The sequence below is a fragment of the Podarcis muralis genome, chromosome 10, assembly GCF_964188315.1.
Source record: "Podarcis muralis chromosome 10, rPodMur119.hap1.1, whole genome shotgun sequence".
NCBI lineage: Eukaryota > Metazoa > Chordata > Lepidosauria > Squamata > Lacertidae > Podarcis > Podarcis muralis.
The window spans coordinates 25,329,610-25,345,454 of record NC_135664.1 but is presented as its reverse complement, the minus strand read 5'-3'; the positions used below and the strand labels follow the sequence as shown (position 1 = coordinate 25,345,454).

At 40.6% G+C, this 15,845-nt stretch overlaps 1 protein-coding gene across 2 annotated transcripts in view; it reads right to left on the bottom strand.

Annotated features, from left to right (window-relative positions):
- Nucleotides 1-15,845, bottom strand: part of IMMP2L (inner mitochondrial membrane peptidase subunit 2) — a 489,148-nt gene that overhangs the window by 457,414 nt on the left and 15,889 nt on the right. For both annotated transcript variants that reach the window (XM_077934640.1, XM_028745762.2), the window contains exon 3: nt 11,086-11,189. In XM_077934640.1, coding sequence (XP_077790766.1) covers nt 11,086-11,189 — 104 coding nt within the window. The remainder of the gene's footprint in view (nt 1-11,085; nt 11,190-15,845) is intronic.

Genomic DNA, 15,845 nt, shown 5'->3' with positions numbered 1-15,845 from the left:
TCATTATCGCAGAACTCTATGTGGAGTCCACTTCAGCTGATGTCCACAGAAGCTTACAACATAATCGATGTTACTTTTTCCAACGTCCAACAATAGCTGTTGATGAAACTCTCATCATCCCTATGCAGAAGATGATGGGAATTTATTAAAGTTCTATAACACCCTTCATCCGAAGATCACTAGGGGCTTTACAATATAAAAACACACACACACACACACACACACACATATATATATGCCATAACAACAAACAAAAACAACCCCAGACACAGTTTAAAAGGCCATAGATGGTTTAATTAGCCAAAGCTAACAAAGGTGCCAGGCGTGCCTCCCTGGGGAGAGCATTCCACAAGTGGGGAGCCACCACAGAAAGAGCTCTTTCTCATGTTGCCACCCTCTGGAGCTCCTGTGGAGGAGGTACATGAAGAAAGGCCTCAGATGATGACAACAGGTTCCAAGTCAGCTCATATGGTGAGAGGCCGTCGTTGAGGTATCACGGTCCTGAGCTGTTAAAGGCTCTATAGGTCAGAAACTATTTGGCAGCCAGTGCCGTCAGGCCAGGATTGGCTTTGTATACTCAAACCGTCTTGCCCCAGTGAGCAATCTGGCCACTGAATTCTGCACTAGCTTAAGTTTCCAATGTATCTTCAGAGGCAGCCCCAGGTATAATGCATTGCAGTGATCTAACGTAGAGCACAGACAACAGAAGACAGACTATCTCTGTCCAGATGAGGTGCAGCTGCGCCACCAGAGGAAGTGGAAGGATGGAATTCCATGCCACCAAGGCCAGACTCAAGTGACAGCATTGGATACAGAAGGATCCCCAAACTACATGCCTGCTCCTTCAGAGACACAACCTCCCACCCATGCCATCTAGAAATCTACCCACTAACAGTGTCTCAATCTTGTCTGGACTGAACTTCAGTTTGTTGGCTCTCATCCAGTCCATTACCAAGGCAAGACAACGGTCCAACGTTTCCACTGCCACACTTGCAGGTGTCAAGGAGAAGTAGATATTTGTGTCATCAACATATTGCTCACAGTGTACTCCAGGTACACTCAGTGGTTTCATGTAATTGTTAAACAGCATGGGAGATAAAACTGAACCCCGACAAACCCCACATTGAAGGTTTCATGGGGCTGAAAAGCATTCCCTAAGCATCACCCTCTGGAAGTGACCAGCCAGGTAAGACTGAAACCACTGCAAAGCTGGTGGGGACCCCAAGCTGAAGAAGACTATGCTACAAGGACTGCTGTTTTTTCTGCAACAGGCTAACATGGTTTGTTGTTGTTGTTGTTGTTTAGTCGTTTAGTCGTGTCCGACTCTTCGTGACCCCATGGACCAGAGCACGCCAGGCACCTCTGTCCTCCACTACCTCCCGCAGTTTGGTCAAACTCATGCTGGTAACCTCGAAAACACTATCCAACCATCTTGTCCTCTGTCGCCCCCTTCTCCTTGTGCCCTCCATCTTTCCCAGCATCAGTGTCTTCTCCAGGGAGTCTTCTCTTCTCATGAGGTGGCCAAAGTACTGGAGCCTCAGCTTCACGATCTGTCCTTCCAGTGAGCACTCAGGTCTGATTTCCTTAAGAATGGATGCATTTGATCTTCTTGCCGTCCATGGGACTCTCAAGAGTCTTCTCCAGCACCATAATTCAAAAGCATCAATTCTTCGGCGATCAGCCTTCTTGATGGTCCAGCTCTCACTTCCATACATCACTACTAACATGGTTACCCCTATGGAAATTGCTATTCAAATTTGGGGTGCAGGGGACACACTGTCAATCACTGGATCCTCCTGCTGCTGCTCCTTGCTTTTTGACTGTTTTTCTGTTCTCTGCTAATTGTTTGCAAGTTCCCCAAGTTGGTTAGGCTTGTTTGTCAACAACAAAAAACCAAATCTTTATAGAAACCGGCACTGTCCTATGGAGCAGCCTGCCAACAGAGTTTCAGAGGGCACCTTCTGCACCAACTTTTAAATGCCTTTTCTATTCTGTCAGGCCTATGTGGGCAATTAAGAGTACACACACACACACACACACACACACACACAAACCATGATCTACTGATGTTTGTTTTAACTCTTTTGCTTAAGCCTTTTTAATTTTTTATGATTTTACTATACAGTATTTATATTTTTTTTAGAAATGAAATAAATCAGGATTAGCAATCACAGTGTACCTAGTCCTTTCTTTCCCCGCACTCTGTCTTTATCTGGTGATGGTGTCATAGAACAACAGTTGAGAACCTCAGTATACAGAAACTCTTTATCTTTATTGGTCCTTAATTCCTTCCAGAAGCTTTGATAAAGCTAAAGTACATTAGGATACGAACAAAAAGTCCCACCTATAGATTAAAATAGAAACAAAAAGCAATAGTTTTATCATTTTGTTCAACGAACTTGGAAAAATAAGCAGAGTAATCTGCTTCAAGCAGTGAATGATTAACTTCAGGTGGCCTTCATTAGAAAACAATGGATTCTCTGAACATCGTTTATGTACAGCTGAAATTTTGTGTCGTCTGTTTTCTAGTTTAAACAATATATTAATAATTCCAAGTCATATGTATATAATTAATGTAATATTTTAATCACAGGATTATTCTCTTTGCCATGAGAGAAACAATGAATGGGTAGTTTGTTGTACAGGATATTTGTTTGCAGAATTCATTCTTCCACAAATGGCTTAATCGTTTAAATACTGTTACAGTCAGTTGCAGCTGACCTCACATCTTTTAGCTTGGTAACAAGACTCCCTTAGGCCAGCTTAGCAATATTATGAGAATCATAAATATTAAATTGCAGGGTGTACCATTTAGGAACCCTTCAATGAGTTATACTTAAGCCAAGCATATGAATTCTGCTTACACACCAAATGCATTTAAATCTAAATGGTGTCATTGAAAGAAAATGAGAGCTGATAAGTAGTACAGAATGTTTTTTGACATGTGCATCTTTGCATATAATTGAGCTTTTCATGTAGCAAAAAAGGACAAACCACTTCCATAGAAGAATTAACACAAAACTCACGCAAACGTCAACCTTGTATATTATAACTGTGGACTTTTTTTTCCTTTTCCTTTTTTTTGGGGGGGGGGGGACTGCAGAAGTCCTTCCCTACTCTCAAATACAGGAAGAAGAATGTGTGTATCTGTCATCAAATGCTCTAATCTGTACGTGAGTTTCACATTGATTCCTATAGTGAATATTACAGGGAACCAGACAGAGGGCCTTCTCGGTAGTCGCACCCACCCTGTGGAACGCCCTCCTATCAGATGTCAAGGAAACAAACAACTATTTGACTTTCAGAAGACATCTGAAGGCAGCCCTGTATAGAAAAGTTCTTTAATATTTGAAGTTTAACTGTGCTTAATTGTTTAATTTGTTGGAAGCCACCCAGAATGGCTGGGGCAGTCCAGTCAGATGGGTGGCATATAAATACATCATTATTATTATTATTATTATTATTATTATTATTATTATTATTAATGCCATTGCAAGCAATCTACACTGTATGAAATGGTCACCATCTAGGATTCCTAAGTATTAGAACTGTGTGCTGTGGGTGCTGGAAACTATTTAATGAATAATATTTAATGAAAAGTTTGACCCAGTGAGATATAGTGGTTAGAAGCCCAGATCCCCACTTAGCCATGAAGCTCACTGGGTGAGCTTGGGCCAATCAACATATCTCAATCTAACCGACTTCACAGGGTTGTTGTGAGGAAAGATTGTGAAATGGGAAAACTACATGCTGAGCACCTGGAAGCAAGAGTGAGATATAAATATAATAATAAAAACACTCATGAAATTCACAACTCGGTGAACAGAGGCCTCACTTTGAAAGCAAAGCAAATCTTGCCCTTCTTAAGCTTTCACATATATTTCTGCATAGAGAGTCTGACTCCACGTATCTATGTCGTCACCAAACCAGAAGGAACAGGTACAACTTCCATCGATTTATAAAGTTTTACTTATTGATTTTATCTCCATTTTCGAAACATATTTTTCCCTGAGTGGCAAACGCCCTTGGTGTTCGTTACCTCTAAATAATAGTATAATAGTACATTATGCATTGTGCCTACATTAAAGGTAAATTCAAGGTGAAGAGCTTAGGTACCAATTAAATTGGCAACATTTCCCCAACACAATACAAGCTGTTTCAATCAAGATGCCAAGAAACACCTGATGGAGAATAGTTGAAAGGGTTAAAGAGAAGGTGATCATTAATTAAGCCCATTATTATGTGATACGAACATACAATATGCGCTGCTCGTTAAAACATCCCAGTTCCAATCTTATAAATTTATGCATCTAAGCAGCTTGCTGGCATGCAAAGTCTTTCTAAAGGGAAATATTCACTACTGTAAACTTAACATTGCTTTATCCCAAACAGAAGTCTAAGCAGAAAATGAAAGGGAGATGGAAAGCAGTTTCACTACACCTTTGAAATAAGGTAGTCTTCTATATCAAAACTGCCTGATCTTCAAGATATGTATTCTTGCACTGTCCTTCAACATCCATCACGGGCGGAACAGGGGAAATAAAGCAAAAAAGCAATGTAATATTAAAAGTTGTATTATATCTAAGAAGACCATCTAGCCCAATATCGTCAACAATGACTGGCTAAGAAGGGATTTTGGTTGTTGAATAAATATTTGGCCAAACTGTGCATAACTCCCAGACTTCAGTTGTGTGGTTCAGTACTCTTTGTAAACTTGCAGTGATACACTGGGCACATTTTTCAAAGCCATGCCTTTCAAAAACAATACACTGTAAACATATTACTTGTGTCGTGTCGCATGTGTTGCTTAGAGAAAACCAATAAAATTAGAAACAGTATCTATGCTGTAACAAGCTCTATAACAGCTGTAGCAAGGGAAATGTGGCCTCTACTGCAAAGAGAGAAAATATAATACTAGCAAGCAAAGGATAATGGCATCCTGTATACCCAGAAGGCCTGCTGCATTGTTTGTGTCTGCTTAACTTCCCCTTTACACTCAACACAGTCTATTTTTAACTTGCTGTTGGATATGACCTTACTGCCGAGATGCTGTGGAAACGTATTTAAATGCATGATCATGCACTCCTACAGTGTTCTTCCCTGCTAGAGGATATTGACAACTAAAGGCTGGCTTTTAAAAACAAAAACGGGGGGGGGGGGGGGGACACATTTGCATTAATCCACACAACCTCCAAGTTCAAAAGGCTTGGCATTGCTGCTAAACTCTTTAATGTGAAATTAGGACCCCAATTCTGTATCCTTACAAGTGTGTGTGTGTGTGTGTGAGAGAGAGAGAGAGAGAGAGAGAGAAAGAAAGAAAGAAAGAAAGAGAGAGAGATTAAATGCTTGCTATACAGGACAAAATTAAGACAAAAACAAAAAAAACCCTCTTAATATATTTAAAAAAACAAAAACATGACCCTAATGGATTCTATGTTTAAAAAATTGTTTGGAAGCTTCCGTTCTTGCAAAATGTGGCAGCAAGAACATTTGTAGAAGCTAGGCATTCTGATCACATTTAGGGCTGGGACAAAGCATAGTGATATACCAATATATCACAATGCCTGAAATAAGGATGGAACTATGTAGAGGTGAGCAGTAGGGCTGGGCAATATCTGGTTTTCAACATCATGATATATCACCAGATAAATAAACATTGTGATATTATTCTTCTTCGACGATCACTCATAGCCGAGTGATATACTGATATATTACAATGTCTAAAATAAGGATGGAGCTATGTAGAGGCAATGGCTGGCTTCATGGTTGTTGTTTTTCCTGCATTGTTATTTTTGCATATCACACACACAAACACACATCCTTATTCGTGATATATTTCCAGGTCAAAAATTATGAAGCCAATATCACAATATGGACTTCAAACTGGCTTAGGACAATATTATCACCTAGCCCTAATCACATTGCAGCATTTTCTCTGGCTGCCTATTTGTTTCCAAGCCCAATTTGACGTGCTGGCATTAACCTGTAAAACTCTAAATGGTCTAAGACCAGGCTACCTGAAAAACTACCTGAACTTGTATGAACCACCAAGGTCTCAATTTCAGCATTTGAGATTCTGCTTCCTGGTCCACCTGTAGGGGCTGCTAGGCTAGCAACTACCTTTTCTGTGATGACCATGCATCTCTAGAATATTCTCACAGGGAAATTCATTCACTCTTCCTGCCTCCCCTCTCAGACTGGCATTTGCGAGGGCCCTAAAGACTTTTTCATTCATGTTGGATTTTGTATGATTTACGGCTCTATATATTCATACCTGTTATATCTGCCACTGCCACTACAATTTTAAAGTTGTTTTATTTGCTGGTGAATTGCTTTATTCATTTGTTTGCTCTTCTCATTGTTTTTGTGCAAATTATTATGTTTATTTTGGACCATCATAAACTGCCTTCAGAGGACAATTTATCCAGAAAGACAGTTTTGAAATCCATCATGTCAATAAGTACAATCATACCTCGTGTTACGTTTGCTTCACGTTGCGTCTTTTCAGGTTACAAACGCAGCAAATCCCAGAAGTGTTTACTTCCGGGTTCAGCCTGCGATCTGCGTGCTTCACACATGCGCAGAAATGCTCTATCGCGTTTCACGCATGCGCAGTAGCGGCGCTCTACTTACGGACTTTTGGGGGTGTGAACGGCACCCTGAAACGGATCACGTTCATAAGTAGCGGTACCACTGTAATATGTGAACATCTGGGAATGATGTTGGATCAGACAAAATCCTGTTTCCCACAGTGGTGAAAGATGCTTCTAGAAGGCCACAAGGAGGCAAGAGGCCAAGATTTGGGGAGTTGTTCCTCCCATCAACTGGTACTTAAGGACATACTGACTCTGAGCCTGGAGGTTGCATATAACTAATAGTATTGATACAGATGTTTCATCTATGGATTTGCTAAACCCCATTCTAAAGCCATCTGTGTTAGTAGCCATCACATCATCTTGTGGCAGCAAATTGATTATATGATGGTGTGAGGTACTTCATTTTGTCTGTCCTGAATATTTTGTCAATCAGTTTAATTGGATGACCTGAGTTCTAGTATTATGAGAGAAAGAGAAAAGAATGGATGCAGCAGGGGAGTGACAGTTGCTTTCTGTATCGTAACTGTTTTGCCATCTGCTCACTGGTTTCAGGAAAAGGCGATTCAGAAGAACTGCATGGGTGCAAATCCTTACATGTTATTCGGCTGGCGAAGCCATTGTAACCATGCCAATGCATGTATCTGTAAAGGGGAATCTGTGTCTCGCTTGGTAGTCAGGCAGCACCAAGTCTTCCAATTAAAATATAGTAACAGCTGTGCTTTTCTATACTAAATGGGATATTTATGCTGGTGATTTCCCGTCTTGATGCAACTTTAAGAATTCCTAAAGAGCCATATGCATCATTTTAACACAGAAGAAAGCAATTGCAGAGAAAATACTGGCAAACCCTTGAGAGAAAGATTAGGGTGGGTGTTTAGATTTGCTTAATTTATGTTTTTAAATTTTTAAATTGGTCTCTTTCAAGCTACAAATCTCTTAACTTTTTTTTCCTTTTCTTTTTTGGTCTCCTATTCCTTTCTATTCCTTAGTTTGGGAAAGCTGCTTATCATAGATCAGAAGAGCACTCCAAAGGTTTACTGATGTATTTAATGCTCTTAGGATTCACTTACTCTAATCACAAACCTTAGATGATGTGGACAGTGCTGCATAATTACAACAGACAATACTTGAGACTATCAGAATGAATAAGATTATCAATGGATATTAACTATAATGGTTTCAGAGAACATTTGGTTTGAGTACCAGTTGAGTTACAAAAGAGGCTCAAACTATGAGACACTAGAAAATATCAAGGGAAACTAAATTTCTTTGTAATTTTGTGGTGCAAATACGGCCTTTAAAGCATTCAGAAAACATTTAGAACCAAGAATCTATTTCTATTTGGTCTGAGCCATTAAAAGTTCTTTATTACCCAAGCTTGCTTAATGGCACCTAGGTTGCATTGAAACATGAGATTATTGCATTAGTTTTACTGGTTATAATGCTAGTGCTTCTTTCTCAATTTCAAACACTCCTTTTCCACTACAGTACCTGTTGCATTACAGAACTGTGGTTTATTTTTGCTAATAAACCACCATGTCACACTAAATTTAAAATAATGGAAAGAACTGTATGCTGGGATACCTCCTCAAATTTCTCTTGCAATTTTGACAATGTTCTTAAATTATTCTTCCCCCCCCTCAGTTTAACCAATTCTACTGTATCTTCATTTTGTCTACAGTATACTGAAACCCAAAGATTAATGTTTGCCATATCTGAGGTACAAACAAACCTAAACTAAAATAAGTTGTGCCTAGGTAGTGTGGTGGAATGAAATCAGGCGAGGGGTGGCGAAGCTTAATTCAGGATAATTCCACCACAACAATTCCAATCAGTAAGCGCTGTATGTCTTTGGAAAGAGCAGCTGCTGATTACAGTCAGTTGTATTTCAAAAACAATAATGATCAGATGCAGCAGATTTAACACCAACATTTTCAGCTAATAATTTACTAAAGAGGCTATTATTTATGGATGTACTGACACTGCATGCTTTATTTCAAACCATCAATAACTTACACTACATTTCGCTGCCTAGTATTTATGACTACCAAAAAGCTGCATCCATTTGGTTTCCTCTGCATAGAATTTTAATCTGACTGTGCTAGTTATTAATTTACATTGTTTCTGGGTTTTTGCTTCAATTATGCTTATTATTATTTTATTATGCTTGTACACCACTTCAGGTGCCACTTTTAATGGCAGAAAATGGGGCATAACAGTTAGGAAATAAGATACCCAAAGAATTCACAACACATTGTTGAACTTCTCAGCAGATCATAACCTTTTGGGAGGAGGTGGCAGGGAGAAGTTTATTGAAATATAACATAATGTAATGATATCCCATAAAAACAAAGCATTATCAGATTCAGGTTTCCAAAATTCCATTTATTCAGAAGGGTTCATACAATGTTATAGTCTTTATTGTTACCTTTGATTGATGTACACTTCCACCATAACCACAACTATCCTTTGAAACCAAGTGTTTGGGAAACACAGTAGTGTATAGAATCTTACCATGCACCTTAACATAAGAAAGAGATATTTATTCAGGCAAGTAACAGCAAAGGCTCAGCAGCACACCAAGGGTCCATTAGTCATTATTTCAAAGCCAAGGCATGAGATTCAGAACTGGACGGAAGCAATGAAGATGTCTCATCCATTGGCATGGCTCTCCCACCCAGCTTTTAACAACAGGGTATGACAAGTTCTCTTGCAAGATTCCCTTGCCTTATGGAAATTCCACGTGTGCAGATGCACACTTTGTCTGATCCCACCTAAAAAGATAGCACCTGGATCTTGGGAACAAGAGCATCTGCCCCTCTGACTCCAGTTCAGCCACCTCTGTCTCCTGCTCAGCTACCCGCACCAACTGGCTGCAGTCTTCTCCCTCCAAAATGAGGCTCTGAGCTATGTGGGCAGTGCATCAGGGAGAACCAGCAGGTCAGTTTCCCCCTCTGGGCACCCTGGAGTCGGAAGGGGAGGAACCACAGTTCTCCATCCCTGGGTACCAGCCTTCAACCACCACCACTTCACCTTCCTCCTACTTCTTCTCAACTGTCTGAGGCTGCCAAACCAAGCCAAACCCTTACAGAGCCAAGGGGCCCAGGAAACTTTCAAGAAAGGCTACCCCTTTCCCATACACATGACTGGTGAGGTTTCTCTTGACATTAGGAGAAAGAACCAAGACAAATTAGGACAACTTTGGCCATGCAATCCTGAATGTTATTTTTTAGGGGGAGGGAGAAAGCTTTATCCTGTAGCACGTGGAAGTCCAAAGTAGCCAGTGAAGGACATGGAAGGTCAAAGGAGGCAACAAAGGCCAAATATGTCAGATTTCCCCTTGACAGTGCTTGTGCCTGAGTGCTTTGTTTTCTTGCTCCTCCACAAAGTAATTACAGTTCCTCCAACACAAGGTCATTGAAAATGGGTATCTGTGCATTAATCTTACTTATGAGTGGGTTTGTTGCATCCTGTTTTTGGAGCCTTATCAGACATAAGCAGCAACTATGCATATAATAAGCACATAAATAAGAATGAGCTTCACAACATTACCGCTGAAAGATCATCACAAAAAAAGTCATAATAGCGTTATTGCAAAATGCAACAGCAAGCTGCTAATACAGAAACAACCAATAAACACTACTTGTGTACTCTGAGAATTTCTAACAGTATACATAAAAAATATACCTTTCCCAACAACCAGTTCCAGTGTGGACAACTTTCAGCAGGGGAAAAACAAAGACAACTCTCATAGCTGTCTGTTCAGTGCATGCATTGATTATAAAGCTAAAAAATAAATTTTGTCATTAGAGCATGTACCATCAATTCGCTTAATGTCATTGTGTCTGTTCTGCACAATTCGACATTCCATTTCTACATTGCATTAAGAGCAGGACAGTTTACATTATCTAAATGGAGAGAAGCATTGAACAGAGAAACAGTGCCACCTAATGGCTACTCACTCCATGAATAAGTCAACAACTGATTCAGGAATGTTTCAGGAATGACCAATTTTGGTCCAACTTCCACATCATACTTCTTCCTGAAATGGAGCAATGCCAACATCTACATCAAAGCAGATCAAGTATTGCGTTCCACACTAAGAGGAATCTGCTTAGGAGACAACATATCTAAATCTTTAATCCAACCAATTCAACATATTTTTCTACCATCTTTCACTGTGGTCTTATTATTCATATAATTATCATTATTAATGCTGCATCACTGCAGGCTGCTTACATTTGCATTTCTTATTCACAAGTATGCATTGCCACATATACTGGCATTGCGCCTTCAAATGCATGATGATAAACGCTTTGAAGATCTGGAATTCAACAGTAATAATTGAATTTGTTACTCATGCAACGAATCTGTCGTGTTCTTGTCTGCAGCCATAACTGCGTAACAGCATTTCACATGAAAACCTTTGAAGAACATTAATGGACCAAAGAAGAATGCAGATATATTGAAGTTTAGTTTAGTTACTTACACCAGTGAAACTATGTCTCCACGTTGCACTTCATAATTTCTAATACTCCAGTGGTTTAAAAGAACTACATCAGATTCCTGCCTTCCTCCAGGATTCAAAGAAGGCTGAGAAGAAGATAAAAAGAGACAGAGAGAGATGAGAGTTCTGTTGTATGAAAAGCAAAATTCAATCAACTAAGATTAATATGTATAGTCCATGGAATATATTATCTATAAGGAGGACCACCACCACCGATCATCTCAGACTGCATTTTAAGATCATGTTCATTTATTTTAAAGAACACCTGGGCTACTGATGCAACCCAGTTAATAAACTTACACATGCATCTGCCTGTCATTCCTTTAAAATGGAATTTCCCAACATACCACTCTATTTCAACCCCATCAAGCTGCTCTATAAGCTCAGGCTACAAAAGAGAGTTTTGTTGCTTCACAGGGAAAACTGACAGGAAGGAAGCTGAGAAGTAACTTCTGTGCCACAGATACATCTCTCAATATCACAAAATTCACCCTTAAGGTCACGGGGAATGTTACTGCTGACCAAAGTGAAATCAAGTATAGAGAATGGAATATGCAATGAGATGTATATTGATAACATTATGCAAAGGTTGTTGAAACACCCATTATACGAAAGGGTTTCAGATGTTCTATATGATAGGTTTTGTTGATCTACGACTAACACAAAACCAATTGCAAGAAGGTGTGCTTCCATAGCAAAATGCAGGGGAGGGGGTAGACTATGTGCTTACATAAACAACTCATCAGTATGAAAATAGTGAATACCCCCATAGTAAAAATGATTTATGACTTGTTAAGAAATGAAAGAGCAGTTTCATTTTGCCCTGACAATGACAAAAATAAGACACAACAAATGAATACAGGAAACCATGAGATTTAAGTACTGTTCCTAATCTGAAGGAAGTGTTCCCAGTCCAACAAATAACATTTCTATACTGAAAGTGTATTCCACTTTGCTGCTCATTAATGAGTTTCAAAAACAGAAACAAAAACATCTTCCTACAAAGCAAACTGGGATTTTTTTCTCCATAGCATTAGTCTAATGCAGGAAATAAATAGCAGTAGAGGTTATTGTCAGGTATTTGTTAGGAGTCCAATATGGTGAAGGGCCCACCTCCTCAACAGAAACAGCCATCTCCAAAAATTTCAGAGGCAGAGTTTTCAAAAATGCTTGGTTTGTGTGTGCACACATAAAGACATGAAGTGCATGAGACCCAATGAGGACGCATTACATAAGGGTCCACAAGGTCTGACATTGAACAACAGAAAAGGGGTACATTTGTTTCAACCAAGGCCCCTACAAGATAGAATTCCCTGCTGTCAATTAGACCTATTAGGAGTTATTCCAGAAGATTTAAAAGTAGCAGAAGCTAACACATAAGTGGGCAATCTGTGGGCTACCTGTGGCTCTCAGGGTTTCTTCCCCAGCAGGGGTAAACTTTGGTCTTTCAAATTTCAGCAGTGCTGTGCAAGTCCAAAATTCAGCTCTCCCCCCCCCACACACACCTTTTTCTGTTCAATTTACAATGCCACCATTGTGACGCCCTGCAATGTCTTCCCAGTGCAGCGGAAACAGTTGTGCTACCCTAAATCCATCTCTGCTCCCCAGTGGCCCTCTGCCCACTTTTCCAGACTGAGGTCAGCAATGTAGAGATGAGGAAGCGGGAAAGAAAGTACAGAGAGTTGAAGATGCTGCAAGAGTCACACTCCCCCCCCCAAAAAAAAATTCCTCCTTCATGTACTTTTCCAGGCTGGAATTGATGACTAAGATGAGATCAGGTGTCCTGGACAGAGGCAGAGTTTAAAAAATGCTTGGTTCCTATACGTTTAAGTTCTTATAAGTACAGTTTCATAATTCTGTCTACACTGATTCTAGCTGTCTAGGAGAGCAACCTCTCCATATGAAAATTTTTCCCCCTCTATTAGTTCTGGGAGCAGAGCAGGTGAGAATGTCCACAGCAAGAGGCCTGGGTTGTTCCTGCCATACAGCTCTTTCCTAAGACAGGTGATAATTTGCATTAGTGGAGATCCGAATAGCTATCATGTGGCCCTGTCACCATCCTCCTTCAAAAAGAAACACATCTGGCCATGCACCAGCTCCATATCTCAAATCTTGATGGAGAACTGATCAGATTGTGGGCAGGAAGAAGATGTGCAAATGGTGTTGTCCGTGAAAATACACAGACCTAAATCAGTTGTACAGATTATTAAAAAAAGGAATGTAGCCAAATTAAAATGCAGCATCCGTCATTGGAACAAGTGAATGATACAGGGAGAGATGATCTACCCAGTGAACCAAACATTTCAATATTCAGTAGATTACTTACTGATTTAATAAGACACTACCAGTGTACCACAATTGCTTTTTTTTTTATTTGGCTTTCATGTAACGATACACACTGAGAGTAATTAAGTAATCAGGCGTAACATGCAATTTTGTCAATAGTGATGTTTATTCATATTCTCCTTCATTTCAGCAGCTATAGGCCATAAAATCTAAACAACGTTTAATTATGCTCTTCACTTGCAGTATTAGCTTCTTCTGCTGATGCTACTGATCTTGTGTATGATTAACAGGTTTTTAAAAAAATTTAAAAAAAAACAGAGAAAGCAAAGGGTTGTATCAGTGGAGTAATTGTACCCCTTGAACTACCTCTGTTCATGCAATGGAACTCCCCATCTCTCCTCTTGCCACACTCCATCCAAATCTGCTCTGGAGGGTTGTGAGGAAACCCAGGTCAGATTAGGAGGAGGAGCAGGAATGCGTAAGGGGAGAGAGGGAAAGCTTTGTTGCCCAAGTTGAAGTCATTCCACAAGCACAATTACTTTGTTCAATACAACACAAAGGACTGACTTTCTCATGTTTTCTACCTACAGAGCTCAAATGATAAGCTCCAGCTTCCCAGTTAGGATTTCTAACCAAGTATAATAAATGTGTTTTTAACAAGCCAACAGAGTCTTATTTGTGTCTTTCAGTCGAAAGGAGTCTCTGTCAAATATGTACCAAAGTTATCGTGATCTCCTTATAGCTTGATAAAAAACTGAGTTTAATCAATTCCTGCGGCTGTAACCAGCTGAGATCAAACTGTGTACAGTGGTACCTTGGGTTAAGAACTTAATTCATTCTGGAGGTCCGTTCTTAACCTGAAACTGTTCTTAACCTACGGTACCACTTTAGCTAATGCGGCCTCCCGCTGCCGCTGCACAATTTCTGTTCTCATCCTGAAGCCAACTTCTTAACCTGAGGTACTATTTCTGGGATAGCGGAGTCTGTAACCTGAAGCGTCTGTAACCTGAGGTACCACTGTATTTTACTTCCAGTTTCCCCAGATGTTAAAGCTGGTGGCTGCCATCTCCTGCCCCCCATTTCTTCTGGAACAAGACTGCATTGTGACATGGCATCATTCCAATGGCTTTTTTTATTGTAAATGGAAGAAGAAGAGAGAAGTGCCACTGCTATAGCCCCCCCCCCATTCACCTCCCCACTAAAATGCTTATCCTTATATTTCATCAACTGTTAAAAGGGGACATTTCAGTTCAGCCCTACTAACTAACTAATGTACTGCTATTTTGTGCATTTTCAGGGTTCCCCCCTGATATGGATCTGCCTGCCTGATTGGCAGTGGTAAGCTGGGACTAGAAATCAATAAAAATGATGATCCGCTGTCCCTTTTCTGATCCCCTTTCTTTTCACACTCAACATATGATGGAATAAAACAGCCACACAATCTTCAAGCCAGATGCATGAAAATAATAATAAATTATATATATATATATATATACACATACACACACACACACACACACACGCCGCCGCCCCCGCCCCCGGCCAAAGCCGGGCTCAGAGCAGCTAACAACAAGTAAAAATAGCACAGTGTACATAAAACCACACAGTCAATTAATTAAAATACATTTTTAAATCAATTCAGAATCAAATTAATGGCAACCATTGGGCTAGAGTTCTATGAGGATTACAGAAGGAGAGAGGGGGTCGGACTGTGCCTTGGCCAAAGGCCTGGTGGAACAGCTCCATCTTGCAGGCCCTGCGGAAAGATGTCAAGTCCCGCAGGGCCCTAGTCTCTTGTGACAGAGCATTCCACCAGATCGGGGCCACAGCCAAAAAACCCCTGGCTCTGGTCGAGGCCAGCCTAACCTCTTTGTGGCCCGGGATCTCCAAGATGTTTTTATTTGACCATAAGGTCCTCCATGGGACATACCAGGAGGGGCGGTCCTGTAGGTATGAGGATCCTAGGCCATATAGGGCTTAAAAGGTTAAAACCATCACCTTAAACCTGATCCTGTACTCCAATGGGAGTCAGTGCAGCTGGTATAGCACCAGGTGAATGTGATCCCGCGGCAGACCCCGAAAGGAGCCTTGTCATGGCATTCTGCACCTGCTGGAGTTTCTGGGTCAGTCTCAAGGGCAGCCCCACATAGAGTGAGTTACAATAATCAAGCCTGGAGGTGACCGTCGTGTGGATCACAGTGGCTAGGTCAGGGCGAGAGAGCTAAGGAGCCAACTGCTTAGCTTGGCAGAGATGAAAAAATGCCACCTTTGTTATGGCTGGATAGAAAGGGAGGTGTCGAAGATTACACCCAAACTCTTAACCCACGGTGCTGGCACTAATTGCGCCCCCGCAAGAGATGGGAGTTGGCCCCACAATCCCATATTGTCCCAACCCAGCCAAAGGAACTCTGTCTTCAAAGGATTTAACTTCAACCGGCTCCCACGTAACCATCCAG